The sequence below is a fragment of the Toxotes jaculatrix genome, chromosome 8, assembly GCF_017976425.1.
Source record: "Toxotes jaculatrix isolate fToxJac2 chromosome 8, fToxJac2.pri, whole genome shotgun sequence".
Lineage (NCBI taxonomy): Eukaryota > Metazoa > Chordata > Actinopteri > Toxotidae > Toxotes > Toxotes jaculatrix.
The window spans coordinates 8,999,870-9,022,477 of NC_054401.1; the positions used below are offsets into that span (position 1 = coordinate 8,999,870).

The 22,608-nt window shown below is 43.4% G+C and overlaps 1 protein-coding gene across 3 annotated transcripts in view; it reads right to left on the bottom strand.

Moving 5' to 3' along the window:
• Positions 1-183: 183 nt before the first annotated feature.
• Positions 184-22,608, bottom strand: part of cicb (capicua transcriptional repressor b) — a 37,209-nt gene continuing 14,784 nt past the window's right edge. Inside the window, exons 3-22 of one of the 3 annotated variants that reach the window (XM_041044139.1) lie at positions 14,194-14,343; positions 13,864-14,038; positions 13,158-13,269; positions 12,873-13,055; positions 12,594-12,726; positions 12,272-12,444; positions 11,779-11,917; positions 11,081-11,178; positions 10,422-10,953; positions 9,933-10,040; positions 9,657-9,796; positions 9,313-9,473; positions 6,466-6,656; positions 4,617-5,069; positions 4,156-4,514; positions 3,874-4,031; positions 3,616-3,776; positions 3,029-3,163; positions 2,402-2,533; positions 184-2,298 (exon numbers count right to left, since the gene is read on the bottom strand). In XM_041044139.1, coding sequence (XP_040900073.1) covers positions 2,009-2,298; positions 2,402-2,533; positions 3,029-3,163; positions 3,616-3,776; positions 3,874-4,031; positions 4,156-4,514; positions 4,617-5,069; positions 6,466-6,656; positions 9,313-9,473; positions 9,657-9,796; positions 9,933-10,040; positions 10,422-10,953; positions 11,081-11,178; positions 11,779-11,917; positions 12,272-12,444; positions 12,594-12,726; positions 12,873-13,055; positions 13,158-13,269; positions 13,864-14,038; positions 14,194-14,343 — 3,983 coding nt within the window. In that variant the 3' untranslated portion in view covers positions 184-2,008. Of the gene's footprint in view, positions 2,299-2,401; positions 2,534-3,028; positions 3,164-3,615; positions 3,777-3,873; positions 4,032-4,155; positions 4,515-4,616; positions 5,070-6,465; positions 6,657-9,312; positions 9,474-9,656; positions 9,797-9,932; positions 10,954-11,080; positions 11,179-11,778; positions 11,918-12,271; positions 12,445-12,593; positions 12,727-12,872; positions 13,056-13,157; positions 13,270-13,863; positions 14,039-14,193; positions 14,344-22,608 lie in introns of all 3 variants that reach the window. The other 2 variants (XM_041044138.1, XM_041044136.1) reach the window with 2 other exon arrangements.

Consider the following 22,608-nt stretch of genomic DNA (forward strand, 5'->3'; position numbering starts at 1 on the left):
TAATTTTAGATAACATTCTTGAACCACTCTCTCATCTATTATATCTCTGCTTAAGAAAAAACAATTTTTCACATTTCCAGCAATAAAATCACTTTAATTGAACACCTATTTTTATTTGCATACTGAAAGATACAGATACAAACTTAAATTATTTATATAAATTCCTCTCTTGCATACTGGAACAGCAAAACAAGGAGTATAACACAAAAACATTAATAGCCATATTTATTATTGTTTTTCCATTTCATGTGTTTTTTTTTTTTAACCTTCGGTAATGGGTGTCTTAAAAGTCAACTTATGTTCAATGACAGATTTTTCCTTATCAATAATATAATGAGTCTACTGACTCTACAGTAATTATTTACAACACAACCAAGTCTTGCACAAAGACACAATCAGTTTTATATCCTACCAGCTCTCTTTGATTTGTTACCCTCCTCTCACTTACCCCAGTTTTCTCTCCGCCTGTCTAAAAAGGAGGTCTTGAGAGAGCAATAAAGTGACAAAGGGAGGAAGGAGGGAAGGAAAGAGGTGGAGGAAGGAGATGTACAAGTGTTGAGACTATAGAGTCAGAACTTAGCCAGGGACAGAGAGGCATACAAGGTTTTCTAAAAACATACTGCTTATTACTGCTGAAAGAATATAAAGGTCCACGTTGAGTTTGTCTTCCTGTGTGAAATGAACCATAAAAATAACTGCACCACAGGTCCTTGGTGAGGTGAGAGACCAGTCAAGGGAAGACTACAATGGAGCTGTACAGGTGTGGAGCAGCATCTCTCACCTGCCTTCAAAATTATATAAAAACAAAAAAAAGTACAAGAAATCAACAGCTGGCAGAAAGGAAGGATCTGCCAGCAATGAGAGTAGAACTAAGGACCAGGATTCACTGCAATTATAGAAGGAGTAATAACAATGACCATAAGAATAGTAACAACAACAAACTGAATATGACCATGTTAAATACAAATCAAATTATTTTAAAAAAGTTAATAAAACTGCTTGGCAATAGAGGATTAAGGCCGTAACAGCCTGACCTCTACAACTAAGAGCCAGGATGTGCCTGTTGACTCTGACCCACCTCCTTCCTTCATGGCTAGCGAATGAGAGGCACGGGAATGCTTGGTTCCTACCTACTGGCATGTGCTAGGGTCAGTCGTGAGAAGGGAGGTCTTGGCCAGACAGGTAATTGCAGGAATGATGGCACTGCCAGAAGTCCACTAACGTTTCAGTCAATTTTTCAGTCACTCCTGGTAGACCTCCCCTGAAGGTCTACATGTGAGACGTAAAACTGAGAAAAAGATCTCTCCAGGTCCACAACAATGAGTGCTCTTGTCAAATCAAATGGTTTCCAGCTGTTGAGGGCCCAGCCCCCGAATGTCAGCAGAAACAAGACACAAGCTTACAACGGTTAAGTCCACGTACAGATTGTTCCTCAAGCAGATGCTTACTGCTTTTACTCTTCTAACCCTATTAAAAACAAATATCAAAACATATAACATTCTTCTTTTTTTTTTTTTTTAAACTGCTGAATTTTCACCGTCTCAGAACGGGTTAAGCAGGTCTCTCCGTCCAAAACAAGAACCCTTTCTTCTTCGAGGCAAATGAGTGCAGCTGTACACAATGGTCCTTCGTTCACTGGCATCAATGGGAACTTCCTCCAAGGTGGTTAATACAGAGTGCTAATTCAAGTGTGGGATTTAAGAGTTTGCAGGGTTTGTGTATGTGTTGTGGTATGTGGAAGTTTTTGTTCCACTGGTTTTTTCACGTCCGTTTTTTTTTTTTGGTACAAGGGTCACGCATTTAAAAAATAAAAATAAAAAGGGGCAAAAAGTTGCATACAAACATCTCTCACTCTCAAAGGTTGGCTGCTGAGGATAGAAATAAATCAGGATCTCACCAGGGGAGAGCAGAGAGAGTAGATGAGAGTGAAAAGAAAAGTGTATGGAGGGGGGTGGAAAAATGTGACGGCAACAGCCACTGATTGGTCAATCTGATTAGTCAGCATCTCTCATCTGCAAGAGTCCTGCGAGTCGCGAGCATCCTCTATACTCACTTCTGTCCCTTGCTCCATTTCCTCATCCTGCAGGTCCCCACCACCTCTCCCAGATCCCTCACCTGACTGGGAGCCAGAAGGTCCAGGAAGGGAGCCGACTGAGTCAGGAATGCCTAAACCAGAAGCATCGGAGGGAGCAGCTGTCTGCATGATCTTCTGCCGGACCTCCCTGATCTTCAGCTGCAGACAAATCTTGGTGGGAAATATGTCGGAGTATCTCGTCTGGAAGGCTGCAGTTGCCTGAGCTGGGAGGAATATCACAAAATCAAAAATATTATTGTCTGCAAGCGGAAACTCATTTTAAAAATGCCCGTAAATGCAGTACAGAGTGCACAGTTTGTGTCTTACCCGATGGAAAGAAACCCTGCTCCTGGAACAGCTGCATGACCAGTGCTCTCCTCTGGTCCAGTGTTCTTCTCAGGGACGAGTATGGCACCTTATCAAACTCCAGTTCTGCCAGGATGTCTTCTCCATCTGTGGCTGGAAGAGGGGACAAACAGGTGGAGTGGTTGAGTCTTCAGAGACCTGACTACAGCAATGAAAGTCTTTGATCATATCCCTACAGGCCCATATCTGATACACTCCAAAAGGGGCATCCATTTGAGATGAAAAATAGTGATTCCTATTTGACCCACATATTCTTAAGACTTTCAAACTAATTCTTGCTGAGGTCAAAGCAACTAAAATAAAGCCAAATATGAAGAAGGACTTAATTTTTAATTTTAATTTTATTTTTGAGAGAGTCATTACAGACACAAAAGAAAAAAAAAACATTACAATGAAAGTAAAGTGCAAACACTGGAAAAAAAGAAAACAACTAAAAAAGGAAACAACTAAAATATGAAACAAGGGATCCTATGCTGCCTTCCACACATCCTGCCCAGAACAAAAAATACATAAACCAAAGAAAAATTAGGGAAATCTAGAAATTGTAATTGTCTGAGTAGTATACCCTTGCTTTACTCTGTGCCTTACCTGCTCTGTCAAAGGTGAAGATGTCTCCCTCACACTTGGCAGCACTTTTAGGCGTGTTGGGCTCTGAGCTGCAACTTGAGCGTCGTCGGCTCTTTCTTTTAGGAGAGACTTGATCGTCAGTGGCTGAGTCCAAATCTAGAAGCACACAGAGGAAACAAACTTAGAACCCAGTACACAAAATGAGATTTATACAAAAACACACTTATTTCAAAACTACTTACACAATGCTCAAGCTTTACCATAGAGGAAACGACAAATTCAACGTGAGAATGAAACAATCTGAAAATAGTTTTACCGTTGAATTACACTAAAAAGACACATACATTGGTAACAATTAAACACCTGTAACAATCAGCTGAACGAGCTGCAAACTTTCATTAGGATAGACTTGTAATGAAGTCTATTGAGGGTCTCATATATATAAAAATCAATAAACGCTGTAGAGATATTTCTACCTTCACTTTCACAAATACAGTGAATATGCCAATTCGTTTTTTCTTTGATCAAGTAATCGTTACAGCTCAACTACAAACACAAATCTAAAAGCATTTAGTCAGACGTTCATGAAAGGCTCTTGTGAGTGAGACCTGTGGAGTTCTTCCTCTTGCGGCGATAGCTGCCTAGAATGGCGCGAGGCGAAGTGGCCAGACTCTGCAGGGTGGGTGAAGGCAAAACCTCCTCAGGCCGAAACTCTGGCAGCTCGGCAAAGCGCTCCTCGAAATACACCTCTGAGAGCACCCTGCCAGACCAACACACACACACACACACAAAACAGAGTATATGTACACTGCCCACTAATGATTTGTGTAACCTTACACAAGAGATTCATAAAGGTGTTAACTCACTTGTCAACTGAGTCAAACGTCTTCTTTAGAGGTGGTGGGCGGGCTTTGACCTTTTTGGGTGTAGGACCGTCTTTGTCAGTCTGTGGAGGTGGCAGGGCAGGTTCCGTGGCTGATGGAGGAGGGAGAGGAGAGGAGGGGAGGGACTCCCTCCATCCAGTCTGCAGAGAAAGTTCCAGTTAAATACTTTAAACAAAGACTCAGAGGTGTTATTTGTCAACAACAACTGGGTAGATTTCTCTGATTGTGTCAGAGCTGAGAGCCAGTGTGTGATGTTCCTGTCACCTCTTTGGTGGTTGTGCTTTCCCTAGTCCGTGTGTCAGAGGAGTCTGCTGAACTGGAGCCCTCCAGGGGTCTGTCAGAGGATGGCGGCTCCTCAGCAGGATGTGCTGATGGAGACCCTGTCTGCCCCGCCGGCTCAGGATCAAAGGAGAAGTGACTGTTGGCTGCGGCTTCCCTCTCCCTCTCTCTCTCCTTTTCCCGCTCACGCTCCCTCTCTCGCTCCCTGTCCTTCTCCCGCTCTCTCTCTTTACCTCTTCCTCCTCCTTCATAGCTGCCCACAGGAATGTTTGCCACTGTTGCCTTCACTTTCTGAGGGGTCCTGACTGGAAGCTGGGTTAGTTTGGGTGTACCTGGTGCACTGCCTAAAAACAGAAAGATTAAAAATATAAATAAATAAATAAATAAAATAGTCTACAATTTATTTAGTTTTGAATTAAAAAAAGGAAACATGCATGCAGCCGTACTAGGTGTTTGGATTTGAATTGGCGGACTGCAGGGCCTTATGGACACAGATGAGCCACTGGGAGGTGCCACTGAGCTGCTACTGCTGGAGATCTGCGTCGGCCTCTCAAGCTGTCTGTCCGAGTGCGTCAGCAGCTCTGTCTGCCTCTCTGCTTGTCGATCTGCAGGTCTGTCCAAAGGCAGGTGCCTGTCTGCCTGTCTGTCCGGATGTGGGTGTGTGATCGTGGCGGGTGTTGCTGTGTGCTTGGGCAGGATGTGTGGTGAAGCACTGGAAGGGCTAGAGACAGAGTAAACCACGCTGGGGGGCACCGCTGTCATGGAGACCACCCCTGTTGCCATGGTGACGCTAGGTGAGGGAGGGTAGATGGCGGTAACTATTTGGCCCCCGGAGCCTGAGGCCGGGGCTGAGGTGGAGGGCTGTGGAGACTGAGCTGTGGCGAGCAGCGGAGGCTGACCTGGATGAAGGAGACAGGGGATCCAAGACGCAAAATATTCTTGTCAGTCTCTTTAACCCTTACAGTGATAATACATAACATTTTCACATGAATGGATGTCAACATTTCTTCTCTACTGCCAATTCACATTGAAAATTAGCGATTCAGTCTCCCTTGCCAACTGTGGGCCAGACTTGTCCCTGAGAATGAGGTCTTAACATGAACTAGTTCTACTATCACAGTGTCACACAGGATAAAGACCTGGAATTTAAACTGTTTCATTTCGCAGAGCTTTCGACTGACGGACGTTTCATTTCAGCACTATTCACCTGGCACAGAATGAGACACACTGTGTGTCCAAAACCCTAACTACACACACTACAGGTCGAAAGTTTTAGAACACCTTGATTTTTTTCTGTGCTGGTCTTCCATCATGTGAAGTCACCATCAAGTTCTTTTCTTCTAATGTTTTGGGTCATTATCTTGCTGTGGGATGAACCTCTGACCAACCAGTCTGTCCTTGGTTACTTGTCTTTTTCTCGCCATTTGATAGTAACAGTAAAGATACAGAACTACTTCCTGCAGTAGGCAGGACAGAGTAGGTACACCTGGAATTGTTGTTGCATTCACTTTTAAAGCTTCATTTGCTTCCATTGCTACAGGAAAGTTGTAAATTAATACATTTCATAATCCCTGAAAAAGGCCTGTTGTGTATGAAGTTTACAAGATTTTTTCATGTGTTTGAATGTGAAAATTTCAATAAAAACTGCAAACTGGAAAATGTGGGTGTCTGTACTAATTCTAAGCAAGCTTTGAGAATATACAGTAGTGTATTCACATTGAAAACAGTGACTGAATGAAGTATACTCAAACCACACTGTATGCAGACTAAACATAGTTGATTTTTGAGTGTGCTGTTGTTGGACAATACTCTCCCACAAAGCAAAGCAAAAAGGAAATGGAGAATTTACACACTGCTGGAAAACGACTAAAATAAACTGTGGATGTTGGTGAAACAGATCCTGAAAGGTACTGGGAAAAAACAGGACAGACAGGACAAACATTCTCATATTCGTGAAGTTAAACTGGCAAACGTGTTCCAAAAGTTTTTTTTGTACAGGCCTTACACGTATTATTTAGTATAAAATGGTGAAGTGTGTTAACTTTTTTGAATCCTGTTTGCTAAACTAGTTTACTATAACAAGTGGGAAACAGTACATACACTAGAGTACTCGTGGTTTGCACACTTCTCTTCATGTAGCCGTAGTAATAGATATTATAAGGTTGTATTTATTAAGATTTAAATGTGTGTTGTTATAACGTTGTCTAGCTAACTAACTTCAACATTTGTCCAGCCAAATATAAAGTCAGAATCTAAAGAATAGAGGCTATGAAATAATTTCTCAAAAGCATTAACCTGCAATCAGGGGCTGGACCAATGTCTGTCCAGGTGGTGCGATGGCTGTAAACCCGAGTGTTGCTAGGGGCGAGGGAACATATGCAGATCCAGGCACAGGCAGAGCTTGCTGGGTGGGGGAAGAGCCTGTTGTCGTGGAGACCAGAGGCAGAGTGGATGGGACCCCTGGAGTGGATTGGACATAGGTGATCCTGGACAGGAGAGGGAGAGGTGATTAGAGGAGAGAAAAACGTGGAGGAAAAATAAAAATGGCCAAGAGAGACAGAGAGGAAGGAGATGATGACATTTTTGTAATGAAAAATGTCGAGAAAGGTGTAGTAGCAGTGACAGAAGGTGCTATGGTATAATAACGAGGCAGAATAGAAATGATGGGAACAGAGGCATGATTAGAAAGAAAGAGGAAGACAAAAAGAGAAGTGCTGCAGAGGGGGTCAGTGGGTGAGTGTACATCACAGCGAGCAGCACTAGATGACTAGTGCTATACGTGTGTGTGTGTGTGTGTTAGAAGCTGAGAGGTAGTGTGGGGGTGGAAGGCAGAGGCAACTTGGGCCACCAGCAGCATGACTAACACATCCAGAATAGACCTGCACTGCTACAGCTGCACCCCTGCTGAGTTTTTGTTTTTCATATTGTCTGATTGCTATGCTTTAAGAAATCCAAACCACCAGACAATACAACTTCTACAACTTCCTGATGTTTGGTATTATTTATGCCACCTTAACTCTGTCCTTAAAGTACAACAAAAGGGCAGTACATTTATTTTGATAACAGCTTTGTTTAACAGTATTGCAAAAGCTTCATTAGTTGCTATCATTTGTATTTACATGGGGCTTTTACTCCACCAATAAGCAAAATAAGAATCCACACAGGATAAAACTGCTTTGTTTAAAACCCTAATAAGAATAAACTAGCCCATTTGAAAACATATTTAATTCTGTTTGAAATGGACAAATAAACCTTTTATTATTGGTCTAACTGTCTAAACATTCTTTCTGGCAACTTTCTATTTTTGGAGTAAAGACACATTTTCTGTGAATGCTCACCTAATTTATTTAAATCCAAGATTGTTGCAGGGGAATTATCTTTGGTTAAGTGATGTTTACTTGTTCTAGGGAGATTCTGAATCACTCCATATCCCATGGATGACTTGTTATTTCCCATTTAATGACTGCTAGAGTAGTATATTGTCACAGTGTGACTCAATGCGGGTACATCTTTTCAAACATTTATCCATGAGTTGGAACTCCTTTTTCTACACCGGACATATAAACAGCACACCTTATCTATTTTTGTGGACTTTGTACATTTATGGACTTTAATGGAAGCCATCAGATGGATTTCTCTCATGCAGAAAAAAAAATTACCATTGCCAATTACACAGAAGGAAACAGACAATAATGCAATGACTACTGAGATCAACAGTAGCCCAGGGCAGGATGAGTGAAGCTGGCATATGTTCACAAATGGGTGCCCGTTTGTCAGAGCTGACTCAACCTTTACTGGCACATACTGTAATTTGTTTATAGCCCTTTGCAGACATCTGATCTGTAACAGTGTTGGGTTCATTTATCTGTTAAAGAAATAGCTTTTAGGCTTTCAAACATCAGTCTCCATTATAGAGCCACAGCATTAAAGGAACTTGAAATTCCCTTTTCCCCTCCTTGTTACTGCAAAGCCCAACAACGGCGATGGAAAACATCGGCGAGTTAGTACATTTTGCCATACACAGCCAACATACACAGTGCCTCTGTGATGAAAAATAAAGCTTGTTTTGCCACTGACAGTTTATCCTCACTGTTTTGATAGTCAGCAGCCCCCCCGCTTTTAGTAACTTTAATTTATTCGCCCAGATTACACACATATGTATATAACACATGCTGGCAGCATCCAAGCTGTTACAGTGATGTTTGGAAAACACATATTCAGGTTCAGTTATGGCTTTCAACCAATTCCTCATTAGCTCACATGCCGTTTATTTTCTTTGTTAAATTATTTAGTAAAATTTGCCAATGGCCAGGTGAGCATTTCTATAGAAGCCCAAAATTCACGTTGCGGCCTATCATCAGGCCCTGCAGGGCGTATCAGGGTGTGCCATCATATGTTGTCGTGCAGTCCTACTCTCACCTGAGCAAGGACCCAGCCTTGTATCGGTTGCACATATTGTTGTATTTTGTATGGTAGACATTTTGCTGGATTTTCAACAAAATGCTTGGACTGAAAAAAGGTGAAAATTTGGGGCAAACATGCTGGTAATCTAATCAGTAGAATTTGCTGAGGAGGATTTTTTGTGCTTTGTTCCCCTGCACTGCTATAAAAAATAAACCCTCAATGAAAAGAAAACACATCTTAGAAATATTCTCACCTGAAATATGAAGAACATCTCGTCCTACTTTTCTCTTTTGTCCTCTTAAATTGGCTTATTCACTGTATTTTGTTTATAAAATAATCTATTATAGATTGAATTTCTTTGAACATAGACTGATAATTACATACATGTGAAATGTATTACCCAGCTCCCTTAAAAAGGCAACACAAGTCACACATGTAACAGCTGTATGTATAAACACTCATTTAGATCATCACATTTAGTCCTAATTTAAAAGAATGCCAGAGTGACAGGTAGTCTGACAGGTGGATTTAGTCTCATATAAATAAAGAGGGTGTCTAAGCAGACAATTACAGTAAAGCATTTCAGTCAGTTTAGAACAATCTTAATAACTGAAAACTGTTTGTTCTGGAGTAACAAAGTGGTGATGTTTATCGGCCATGTTCTCAAGTCAGCAAGGGTGGAGTTGCAGGTTCAAGAAGTATAGGATCCATATTCATTCTCTCACTGTTATTTCCTACCTGGTAGGTGCTGGTGGCAGTAGTACTGCCTGGGATGGGGCTGATCCTGGAGCCACCACAGCAGCTGTGCCCACTGTTACAGGGAAGGGGCTGGCAGGGTGCACGGCTCCACCCTGAGGCAGCTGGGACTGGACCACAGGCATAGGTGCTATCTGAATGATCTGGAGAGGTATGGACAGAGGAAGCCATGAAGAAAGGCATAGAATAAATACAAATTTGTGAGTGGGTAATGCAACTGGTGAGCTAAAGATTTGTATTTACTTGGCATTACTTAAAAAAAAAAAACAAATGGACACAGTTTCGAAAGTAGTCATGTCTGTGTCTCCAGTGAGGTGCTCACTAACCTTGCTTCCGGTCTGAGCACCGTTCTGGACAGGAAGAGGAGGAGCCACGATGGGAAACTGCTGAGCAGGAGCTGGCGCAGTCCGTACTGTTGCCATGGGAACAAGCATTTTACCCTGGAGCACCGGTGACTGAGTTTGCACTGAGGCACGGACAGAGAAAGAGGGGGAAAGAGCATTTTATTAGGAGTCACCCCAGGTTTTTAGCTATATGTGCCTACGGCCCCATCGTTACTCTACTCTGCTTTGCTGTCATTACTGCTGATTTAAAACTCTCACCTCTAGTTCCCGGGCTGACCACTCCCACTCCTGGGCTGGACGTATATCCTGTCAGTGAACTTGTACCCTGCTGCTTTCCATTGGCCAAGGACACATGTGCAGGTGGAGCTGTGGGCAGGTTGAAGATACTGGTTGGCTGGCTGAGCTGCTGAGGTGGACTCTTGGGGTTGGTGTTGGCAGGTAGGGTGGGCAGGATGTACTGAACTTGTGTGATGGCCTTACCCCCGGGGGGTGCCAGGGAGGAAGCAGGAAGGAACTGGGGCTGAAGCAGGGGCAGAGGAAGAGGCCCATTGGTTTGGCTATGTGCAGCTGATACAGCGGTGGAGGGAAGGGCCTGCTGCTGGGAGGGCTGAGGCTGGGGGGAGGGGGTGATGAGCTGTACAGCAGGTTGAGCAGACAGAGGCCCACCTAACACCAAATTAGTCACTACACCACCTGGGCCCACGCCTCCACCTACAGGGTTAGGTGATGAAGAAGAGTAGTACCCACCCCCTGTGGCTGCAGCCCCGCCTCCTGGTCCTGAACCAATCAGAAGTTGCGGCTGCTGCTGGGGAGTCAGGGACTTCCTCTCTGGTGGATGTGGGCTGGATGAAGTGCCTCCGTCTCTGGGTTTGCTGGCAATAGGGAGTGGTGTGCTAATAACAGGACGCATTACATTGGTCACCACAGTAGAGGCCATCCTCACAGCGCCAATGCCCAGGAGTGGATTCGCACCCTGTGAACCCACTGAAGAGGATGGAGGCCCTCCAGCTGGAGAAGTGGAAATGACTGACTGGCCAGAAGAGAGGGAGAGAGAAGACACTTGCACTCCTCCTCCTCCTCCCTCTCCCCCAAATGTGTCCTTACCCTCTCCTTCTCCTCTTTCCTTCCTCCTGTGATCTGAAAACCCTCCCCCTCCTGATCTCCCCTCATCATAACGCTTGCTGGTGGGGTAAGATGACAGTGAGACACTCCTGCCATGAGGGATATGGTGTGAAGAAGAAGATGATGCAGTAGAGCAGATGACTGGAGCAAAAACTCTCTGAAAAGAAAGACAGATGGACAGAAAAATATTTTGAGAAAAGGAAGATACCGCAGAAGGCAACTACCTTTAAATAGCAAATTTGTATGTGATAAACTAAAAAGTGTCAGGAGAAAAATAATGTTACCTTTCGATCGCTTTCGTCTCCAGAACCGTTATCACTATCGCTGTCAGTCACCCGCTCCTTACACTTGAGGTCTATGGAACTGCTAGGATAGGGGTCCTCTGCAGAAAATAAAAATATACACTAATAATGCTGCATTCATGCAATGTCGACAGAATGAGAACAGTTTAGCTCAGATAAAATGAGCCGAATCAACTGTATTAGTGTTAATATTATATTTTATTTTAATGTAAATGTCAGCAGTGGAGCATTTGCAGCCATTCTGCCAACAGTTTGTTCACATGCCTGTAGTTCTTTTCACCAAGTGGGAGATATCATCAGTATCAGAAATTCAAGTCGAATGAATGGGTTTTCCCACTTGGCTGCTTGTAATTACAGTTTAAACGATATGATGCGAAAGCCGCAAGTGTCTGAATCAACTTTCAATGCAATCCGAGCCATAAAAACAAAACATGGAAGAGGTAAGAACACTATTTTCTAGGCTATATTTGTAGGTAAGGAACAAACAGCACAGAGAGAATAAATAAAACCACACAAAAAAACCCCTCATGATAGTTTCGCAAAGTATTCTGTGGCAATGTAACACAAGGGCAACATGTAGCTGCTGGAAATTTATTAAGTAGGTCAGTGACACAGGAAAGTGCATTGACACTTTTAATATCACTAATTTAACATATGGCTTCATGAGTTTGATTTCTCACCAATGACATCATCATCTCCCTCCTCCTCACAGATGACCATGCGTTCTTCATCACTGGTCATGTCCTCACTGACCCCCCGCTGGGACTGCGACAGGGGTGGGGCATGGCTTGAAAACTGGCTGCCACCATCCCCACACATCTGAAATCGTGACATAAAAGACCAAATAGCAGAAATGCCTTATAGTATTTGTTTACTATTTGTGTTTGTTTTCTTATTTTCATCTAAAATGAGAGAAATGTTAAACATGTACCGGTAATTTTTTCAATGTTTGTAAAAAGCAAATCTGCCACATAATATTTTTTTTTTTTTTTTGCAATGACTGCACTGGAAAACAAGCTCTGTTTTTTTAATCAAATTGTGCTTACAAAAACAGCAATAAAACACTGTTAGTCCCCAGCAGTGATGATTGTTTCCTCTTTGTTGTTCACAATACGCCAGATTGCATGTTACAAAATCAACTTTCCAGGTCCACAAGCTGTTGTAATACCTTACCTGTGCCAGTTCTGCCAGGGCCTGTGTATTACCCCTATCACTCCGCTCCAGGCTGTGCATGGCACTCTGAGAAAAGGCTCGGGGACGGGTAAGCTGGCCCACATGACCTTCTCCTGTACTCCTTTCAGATGCCAGACCTGGACCAACCCCCTTCAGCTCCACAGAATGGGGCTCTATCAGGGGGCAAAAAAAGGACCATCAAGAGGACTGAAGAGGATAGAAATATTGTAAATGACAGATGTTACTGAAATATTTATATGTGTGTGTGTGTGTGTGTGTGTGGTTGTTGTTGTTGTATATTTGAGAGCTGGGTGAAACCAACCTGTAGACTCAGACATGCTCCTCTCTCTGATGTCTTTGCCCCCTGGGACCCCACGACCTTCAGAGCTGGATTTCTTCCTGTCTTTATTGCACCATTTCCAGTCTGGGTGCGCCTTAAAGTGGGCCTCTTTTACCTGGGAAAAGGAGAGGGGACAAGAAGGAGGGAGTAAGTGAAAAGGAGACAAACATATAGTACATGCAGTATAGGTTAGCACAGAAGTACTAGTATGTTATTCAATTCTGTGGAGGGTTTTTATTGTCTGAAAATGCATCTGCATACCTGGAACGCCAAATCATGGTACTTCTGCTTCTCCTTGGGTCCCAGAGCATACCACCATTCCCCCAGAATCTTGCTGACTGTCCTGTTGTCCTGGTTTGGGTGCCGCTGGTGCACCAATGCTCGATGGCGCTTACTGAAAATCATGAATGCATTCATCGGCCGCCGTATGTGGTCCTTCTCCCTCTGAGCAAGTGAGAAAAAAAGACAAACGGATATTACATTACACGTTTTACTGAAAGAACATTGAAAATTTTGATATTCTAGTAGGAGCAATGAAAAGGTTACCTTTCCAGGGCTGCTCTTGTCTCCATCTTTGGGAAGTGCACTGAGGGACTGAGTGCGTCTCTTTACTGGTGATGTAGAGAGGGGCTGCTCTGGTACAACTCCTGGGAGGAAGCTGAAAGGGGACAAAAAACAGCCCCCTGTTTATAATCTTCAGCAGATACCTCCCTAGACAACAATGCGAACATGCAGCCTTACACATAAACACTACTTTCCTTTCCATCTTTAATATTCAAAAAGTGACTAATTTTCTACTTCAGAACAAGTATTATGTACCGTAGAGCTGCAAATCTATCAGATGTAGACACACAGCACAAGTAGTTCATCTCCCATGAGATACATCAGCAGATTCAGCAGATAGCTCATTCACTTCAATGGCTGACAGCCTGGCCACTGCCTTTCATATAGTGATAGAGCCCAGAGATGGAATGCTTTTGTTCCCATCTGCTTTGTTCTGGCACTGAGCTCTTCTGCCCAAATTAGCGTGAGGATACAGAAAATATCACACTCCCTTACTGTATGTGTGGGTACACAGTACCACACAGAAAATGACTGCAAAGGCTGACTTGGACAAATACATAACCACTCTTATATACAGACACTGGTAACACATGAGGGTGTATATGCAGTGTCTTTATGTGTTCATGTAACCTCACATCTCTTCACATAAAAAAAAAAAATCACTATAAAAAATCAAAACTGCACTAACGGGTCATCCACATCACTCTCCGTCTCGCTGTCAGGCCTCTCCCTCTCTGCATCTCCTTTTTCCTTCTCTGGAGGCGGCTCATCAGAAGAGGGGGGAGGCCGGGACGGGGGACCTCTTTCTACAGTGGGAGGTGCCTCTGCAGGCTCCTGTGACAGCGCTGCCACCCCCTGACACTCTGAGGAAAAACAACAAAGAGATGCATACTTATTCATGGAAAAGTAAACAATATGTGGTATTCAAAACAGTATTAAAACCCAAGGAAAATTACATAAAACTGGTGATAACAAATGTTCTATAGTCACTCTGTCTGCGAGAAAGGTATTAAGGTACCTGTCTTCAGACTGGCTGCTTGGGGGTGGTTGACTGGGTGCTGGCCCTCTCCTGGCTGAGAAGAAGCATCTGATTGGGTTGGTGCCAGGAAAGGGACCAATGAATGCCAGGGGAAGACTGGAACTGACCGGGGCTCTACATTGGTCCACACTGCGGAGGAAAACAGTATTACTTATTATTAACAGCCAACACCATCTGATGTCCATAACTTCATAATATGCTCCCTGCTCAGATATCACATTCAAGAGAACCAGGCCTATTTCCTTATTTGGGGAATCAGGGCCCTCAGTGCAACACTCCCACCAGAAATGCATTCCTACTCCACTCACTTGTTCTAGTCATTTTTTAAAAATTAGTCTGCAATGTGATCATGCATCCTTTTTTTTTATTAGTTATGACTGATGGTACCACAAAGAAATATACTAAAATCAGACATATGCTAGAGCCCAGCCCTTAGGCTATGACAGTATGAAGAGAACTACTGGCTTTCATTTTAGTCATCGAACTAGGGGCTGGTTAACATCTGTGACACTAGCTACATGCCTGGCAGAATAAAACAATATCAGCACTTTGAGAACCACCAAGAATACAAGCAGCACACCTCCAGCCACTTAACTGGTTAAATCACTGCAACAACAGCAGATGTACCACAGGACTCTCTGTTCTCAATAACAGACTGGATAGGGAACAGAAGCTGGTACACTCTGAACCTCATAAAGGAATAAAGGACTGTGTAAGTCATATTATCTTAATGTCCTTTATTTTTGAAAAATCTCTTAATAAGGATACGTATGCCAAAGACTTTCAAGTAGCAATATCTGGCTTCAGCCTTCAAAAACATATTCAGTAAGAATGTTAATTAAACACTTAAGAACTGCATTATGTTACAACTAAACAATAATGAAATACTTATACAGATTTGGCAAAAAAAAAAGAACACAGTATTTCCATACATTCATTAAGGTAAGGGACAGGGACTAACCAAACATGCTTAATCCTTGGCGGAGATACTGGGGATTCTCTGATGAGAACATGGTTGAATGAAATCCTTGACGTTTCTCAAAAAAAAAAAAAATAATAATAATAATGATATGTCCTTTTAAATTCTCTCCTCTACAACACACAGAAATCCAGGTAATGAAACATTTTTAATCCAAAATCTCGAGCCGATACTGTTTGGAAGCTCACAGATGACGACAAGTGCTCAATGGTGTCTGTATCCGTTTCATCCCTACAGGTTGCAGTCATCATTCACAATTATTACTGCATCACCCTCCTGCATCATGAGGATTTCAAGATGTAGCATACAGAGGTATTCTTTTTTTTTATTCCAATGTGAGGAAAAATGAAATATATCTGTCAAGTAGAGTCCATCTCTCCGTATCGCAGAATGCCGCAATCTAATAACGCACACGGAACAACCAAACATCAGTGGACAAAATGTACTATAAACGATTACAATGACATACAAAACTTAAGTTACATTGGTAAGAATGCAACAGTGTATAGACGACCCACTGAAAAGATGATTATGATCGAAGGCAACGTTCCTCCTCCCTTTGGTCTAATTACCCCCGATGCCCTCTCTCCCTGTTTGTTTACATTACTACAGCAGCTTGGCCATGAAGGGGTTAACAAGGCCTCGAGCACATCCGCGGCCTGGATTAATACTTGCACCCGGAAACTACGCAGTCTTTCTGGGCCATGTCAAACCTTGGTCTGCGGTTAAAATAGTGCTGCAGACAGGTGGGATCGGCAGGTATGAAGAAGAACATAAAGCCTCCGAGTAAAACAGCTGAAGGGCTGCTGTAAGAGGGCACCTTATCGATCAGGCTAAACAGCACTGCAACAAGCAAATTGGGGCGACCAGAGCTAAGGTGATTCGTCTAACTTGGAAGAGCGGCGTGAGAATCTGCTTATTGTCAACGTGTGCAACGGAGACTGCTTTAATACTTGCTGATTTACATAATAAACCACACAGACTTTGATTTAGCTGTCTCTCGCAACAACCGGAGCCTCAAGTGCACCGCTCCAAATTGGACCAACCTCTCGGGAACGCCCCTGGTCGTGCACCAGCCGCACAGACAGAGGCAAAAGAAACGCAATTGTTCTCATGTCTCAACTACAAAGGCGTATTCACACGTATTGGCTGCCAAAATAATCCGGCGAGGACTGTTTGACAAGTGCATTACACCAAATACTAACTTGTTTTCCCCATTACTTGACCCCTGAATTGTACCATGCACCTGACTTAACCTGACGATTTAGTTAACACCTGTCAAGATATAAAATCACCTATAAAAGGATAGCGACCAACTTGGGTTTATCCTTGTTTACTACGCATAAGCAGATGTCGTTGACTGTAAATCTGGTGCATTCATCCATCACCCAGTGCTTACAAGCCCGCTATCCATCAGCCTGATAATCAAGAGAGCAAATAAACACTATCGTCCCTTCTACTAGCTAACACTTAGCTCATCTCTGCACAATTTACCAGCTCCGTTTCTACCTGGCCGATCTGACCACAAACCTGACGTTAGCTAGCAACTGATGAGACTACACCACAGCGAAAAAAGCGAGAACGGTGAGGACTCCTGTCTCCAGTCCGCGAGGAGAAAAGCGGGATGAATCGCAGTTATATTTCTTTCTCCTCCTCCTCGATCAAGCTATCAAGGCAGCAAACGAGTGGCTGGTTGAAGATGCCCGAATACAGCACCCGAAGCCGACGAGGGAGGTGGTGGCGGTGAGGAGGGGGGGGGACTTTAAGAAGAAGCGATACAGTAGGTTAGGTTAAAGCCGTTGGTGAGGTCCGTCCGTCTGCAGCAGGTTAGCTAGCCACTTCGCGCGGACGACATCGGCGCGCACACAGCCCAGTCCGCGTATAATACCTGGAGTTACGAGTGTTGTTTTGGTCTAGAAAAGTCCTCGTATCGCATCTCCAGAGCTCCCGGCCCGAGTTTACTCCCTTATTTTTGTCTCGTCCTCGCTCTCGCAAGCCTTGGCCCTTTCTTTCTCTTTCCCTCCCTCTTCCTCTTGTTGTAAACTAGGCTGCTGCTCCCCCCCCACCCCCCTTCCCCCGTTATCGTCGCCCTCCCCTTCTCGTCCTGTCAACCTCGCCCAGCCTTGTCCCGCCTCCTTCGGCAAATTCCGCTCGGCTATTGGCCAAGACAGACACCCGTCATCTGCCCGCCGCGTACTCTGATTGGCCAGCGTGTGCACTGGAATGCCAGTCATATGCAAATTTCACCCGGCCTCACGAGCAACTTCTGTTCTCACCACAAACACTGAACTTATCTTACAGCCACAATGCTATTAAGGAAGAAACGCCATGTAACTCTACTGAACTCACACGAACACACTGGCTGGCACTCAAGTAATGACTCAAAATTATGTATTTTTGTGTTTCTTGCAATATGCCCACCCCAGTTTTATGTCATTGGTGAAAGAGTCGTAGTAAACCTTGACTGACGCGTGAATGCGCGAATCAAAATCCGACACTGAGATATAGGCCAACCAATGACTTAACAGAAGTTAGATAAGAGCCCTCCCTCTTACAAATGTTCGGCTCAAGCTTTAATACCCATGAAGACCATTCGATGCAGGGGGGCGCTAGTGAGCTATCTACTGTTTACTTGCCACTCTGTTTTAGGTCTTTCTATGCAATCTGAACAGGGGATGGATGTTGATGAGGGCTCTGAGGTCAAGATAACAGTGGGCATTCGCACCCATTAAACCTATGTATGCAGGGTCAATTCTGTCGGTTATATTTGAATGTTTTAACAAAGTTGTGCAAATATAAATGCTGACTGTATTGTAAAGCAATAGTCACTTCTGAGAAGGATTATAAACCCAGTCTCGGGTAACGCTATACCTTTCCTTTCAGTAATGCAGCTAACAGTAGGGAGGCAAGTGATGTAATTTTCCACCATAAAAAAGCCCTTTCAAATCCCCAAACATTTTTCCATCTATCCATCATGCAAATGTGCCTCCTCCAGACAGAATTTTAAATGTTCTGATGCAACACTGGCATGGAGAGAAGAGAGAGACATGAGACGGAGACAGAGAAGAAGAAGTGAATTGAAAACAGGAGAGTAGGGGTGGTTAGAAAGAGAGGGAAAATGGGTGGAACAGGCTAACAGTGGAGAGGACCAGAGGGTAAAAATAGACTGAGAGTCATTTTCAGCAGGAGAGGCAGGCAAGCAGGGAGGGAGGGAGGGAGAGAGGGATGGAGGAGAAGGGTGGGTGGGTGGGTGGAGAGAAAACAACTTGTGAAAACAGAACTTCTCTTAAAAGGAGGAAGGGTGTGGGGGGCCAGAGATGGGGGGGCAGAGGGAGACAAAGAGAAAGCATTTAAAGATATTTCTATTGTTTAAATATAACACAACTAAGACACGAAAGAAGAGGACTTCCACACATGATATGATTTCTTGTCATTCTCTGAGTCAAGAAGTCATGCGCAGCCTAGCTCATGTATCCACAAGACAAATACAATACTGGGAGGGACTTAATTACCACTACAAGCCAGTTGGCTCATCAGGAGCTTGGGAGCTGACCAATAAGGTTGTGAGAGCCACTGGCAGCCGCTGTCCTCAGTAGTAAAAAAGTTAACCCATTCAGTTCTGGGTTACATATGTTACAAATCTCAAAAACAGTTACAAATCTAAATTTAGGTCAGTGCAACTATACAAGACTAAAAACAATATTCTGACATCTCAAACAAAAAGAAACATCTCTGCAATGTGCCTAAGCTCAATATGCCACTCAACTCTCACATGCCTTTAGCTTCTCAGTCCCCTGGCATCAGTAAAGCGTCTTGCGTCATGTAAAAATTCGGGGTGGCTGTCTGTTTTTAAGCCCAGGGGGTTTCTAGAAAGGGTTAAACTAATAGGCATTAGAAGAAGAGACAAGGAGAGAGAGTAAGAGATTAAAGCTTATCAACTGCACTGAGCTCTCAACAAGTCAATCCAGCAAACACAGTGTGTTAAGGGGAGGGAGTTGGACAGCTTGGCTCAAAGGAAAAGAGGGTGAAAGAAGGCAGGGGTGGAGATGAGGGATTACTGTGGCTGCTCAGTGGTTACAACCCTGGGTAAACATTACAAGCCCTTAGTAATGAACTACATCTGACCAATTATTCAGAGCAGAATAATGAGCTTTCCCTTTAGCCTGACTTCAATATGCCTAAATTCTCGATCGAATCACAACAAACTATTGCAAACTTATTTGGACAAAAGTGTTTTTGTCACTTCAGAAACGATTTCAATTGTCACACAACAGCTATTTGTGTACGAAAAGATGTAACGTTAAGATAAGAGCATCTGTTGACTGCATGCATGCGAAGTTGCGCAGAGGAGGTGTGGCAGACACAAGAGGATCGTAGGAAACCACAGAATTTTAGCGCTTAGTCATATATAAAAGAGATAAGTGGTGAAGACTGGAAAGAGTAAGAGAGAAGGTGTGAAAAAAACAGTAAGAGAATTTCCCCCTCAGCTAAGCTTAACTATCTCTCCCTGCTACCGTGCTGGCAGTGCAATATCTGTGTAGGTGTTCAGCAGCTTTCATTGGCTGTCTCCTCTTACAGACATCTTGCTTTTAATGTGCGTATGTATGCATGTGTCTACCCCCCAATTAAATCTGACAAACGCCACGTGACCTCACTCAAGAAACTTTTCCTCCTCCTCTTTACCTACACTGGCGCTATGCAGGCAGAGCACCGCCTTCACTCACTCTCCCATCCCATCTCTCTCATCCCTTAATTCATCTTCCACCCCTGTGCTCTGTGTCTCTCCCTCCCACAACCCACCATTTGCGCTGTCCAATTATAACTCGATCCACCGGTCCTTTGCAGTTACCATGGCAACAGCTATGTTGGGCACAGGTCCCTATGTCGCCCATGGTCACTAGTCTGCCACTGACCATCACCATCTATTGCATCAAAATAAGCTTTACCAATCATTTTTACTTGGCTTGTCGACACCCAGAGGGAGAACTCTGTGTGACCCAAAAAGGAGATTTTTAAGACGCTGGACGTGCTCATCCCTTCGTTATAGTTTCACTTAAAGTTTAATTAAATTGGTACTCCTTATTTCATTCAATGATACAAAAAAAGGACAACCCCATCATTGAGTACTGAGAGGAATGAAACAATAATTATTAGGAATAAGATGGATCAGTCATCGGCAAAACACAAAACACACTTCACACTCTGTGGACACATATGGAGATTCATTAACTCTCGCTTCCCAACAGTGAATAATTACCATCAAGTAGAATACATCGTACACAAACTTGAGACTAGTGTTTGGAGACCGAGATCCCTCCACCCACTGCATGAAGGAACTTGTAATGTATGTGTTTGGCCATCTGAGGGCACTACTAGTCTGCGGATAAATGCCGAACAGACAGTAAACCAGTGGAAAGACTGTGGAGCTAGAGATGAAAGGGAAGCAGAGGAGGAGAGTGGGATGAAGGAGAGAAAAGAAATTCCTATGCAAAATACAAACTCATTCCAAACTTTGGGATGTGAGGAACACATGAAAACGGTGATCTCTTAAGAACAATGAATGTGAGTTTGACAGAGACCCCAAAGAAGCTGAATCTCGTTCTAACTTTATATGCATGCAGTTAAAGTCTTGAAGCCACCTCAGACTAAGGAGTCCCACTGCACCAGTGCATTTCGAGAATCTCCCCAAAGTATGCTTTGCCCAATAGGAAATAGGATTATCGTTGCACATGACTTTTGTGGTAAGTCTTGAGGGCCTCACATGTGCCTTAGTGCCAGTCTAGATGTCTGTGTGATCCAGATGTGGTTGTTGCCATGGCCAGGGAGGATATGCAGGGCTTTAAGCGTTACGTAAAGCAGGGGCGGGAGGGAGTGGGGATGTTATTCCCGGGTATCCGTATCCGGGTAGACCAGGATAAAGAGAGGAGGGGAAGCAAAGCCACTGCAATGCGATGGAGCAAAGGGTTAAAATAAATGTGTCATAATGTTTTAGAAAGAAAAATCACAAATGAGACAGAAGAAGACGGGAAAGCAGAGAAAAAGACGTATCCAAGTGCAAAATAACAGTGCGGAAAAGTGTATTCACGTGTACTTAAGAGAGGGTGACATGTTTACTCAGTGTTGCACTAACTGCGTGTGCATGTTTGTGTGTGTGTGAGCACAGAGAAAAAGAATTAAGCCAACTTAGTAACATACGAAGGCTACATTGCAATTTTGCTTTCAATCACTTATAACTGTAGAATACTGGCATACGAGATATATCAAAACACATATCTTTGAATGTTGACTGAAGGTGAACTGAAGGAGAACATGTTCATTTAAGAAGCTAGAAGTGCAAATAAAAGATGCTCTGTTCAAGAAACAATCATGCTAATAATGATTTGCCCACAGACATAATCACACCGCACAGTACGTGAGATGCTGAGCAGTTTTACTATGTGGTCATACAGAGAAAGCTTGTGTTTCCAGGACGTGGACTAGGTGAAACCAGGACTTGGACTCAAGAAAACAAATACACAATACTCATTTAAGATTTAAGTCACCTAGGTCATCCCTATAAGAAGGACACAGTACACACTTTCCTAACTGACTTCAGAGCAATGGCGATGAAAGTTGCCGCTCAAGAATGCTACACTCTCACTCTCAGTAAATGTCAAAAGGGAAAATATCTTCTAAATAAATGCTTATAATAGGAGCTGTATTTTTTTTAAATACATAAAAATGTGGTACAATGTGGAAATGGCTGTAAATATGAGTGTGTAATTGATATTTGACCTGGAACAGTTTAGTCACTGTTTAAATAATTTAGGGGAAACCCTCCGATTATCCAGGATCGTTTCTGTTTTTAGGGAATGTTGACTGAAACACCCGGGACAGAATAAGAAGAAGCTACCGATGGTGTGTTGGTGTGTAAACACATGTGAGCATGCTGAAGTTCCTCCTCTCTCAGTGGAAAGTCACACAAGCACATGTGCCACACACACGAGCACACACACACAAACACCAACTCACACACACACACGCACACATACACACACGCACACATACACACACACACACACACAGGGACTGCTATTTCTATTTGTGAATGTTCAGTGTTATATACAGGCTACATCAGAGTGATGTTTGCTTTGTTGCCATGGCAACAGACGTTTGGCGCTCACACATCATATCCGGTACTCAATGATTGACGCGCGGTTACTCCGTCTCATACACACACACACTTACACATTGCATGCAACACACACGTGACACCATGAAAATGGTCTCATCCTTCACCTTAACAGTTTTCTGCCTCTTCCCTCAACAGTTTTATTTTACAGGAAGTTACAGGGAAGCTTAAACAGACATTTAATTTACTTACTCATTAGCACGTCTTTGGTGGGAAAGCACATGAACATACGTGGTTTTGTCTG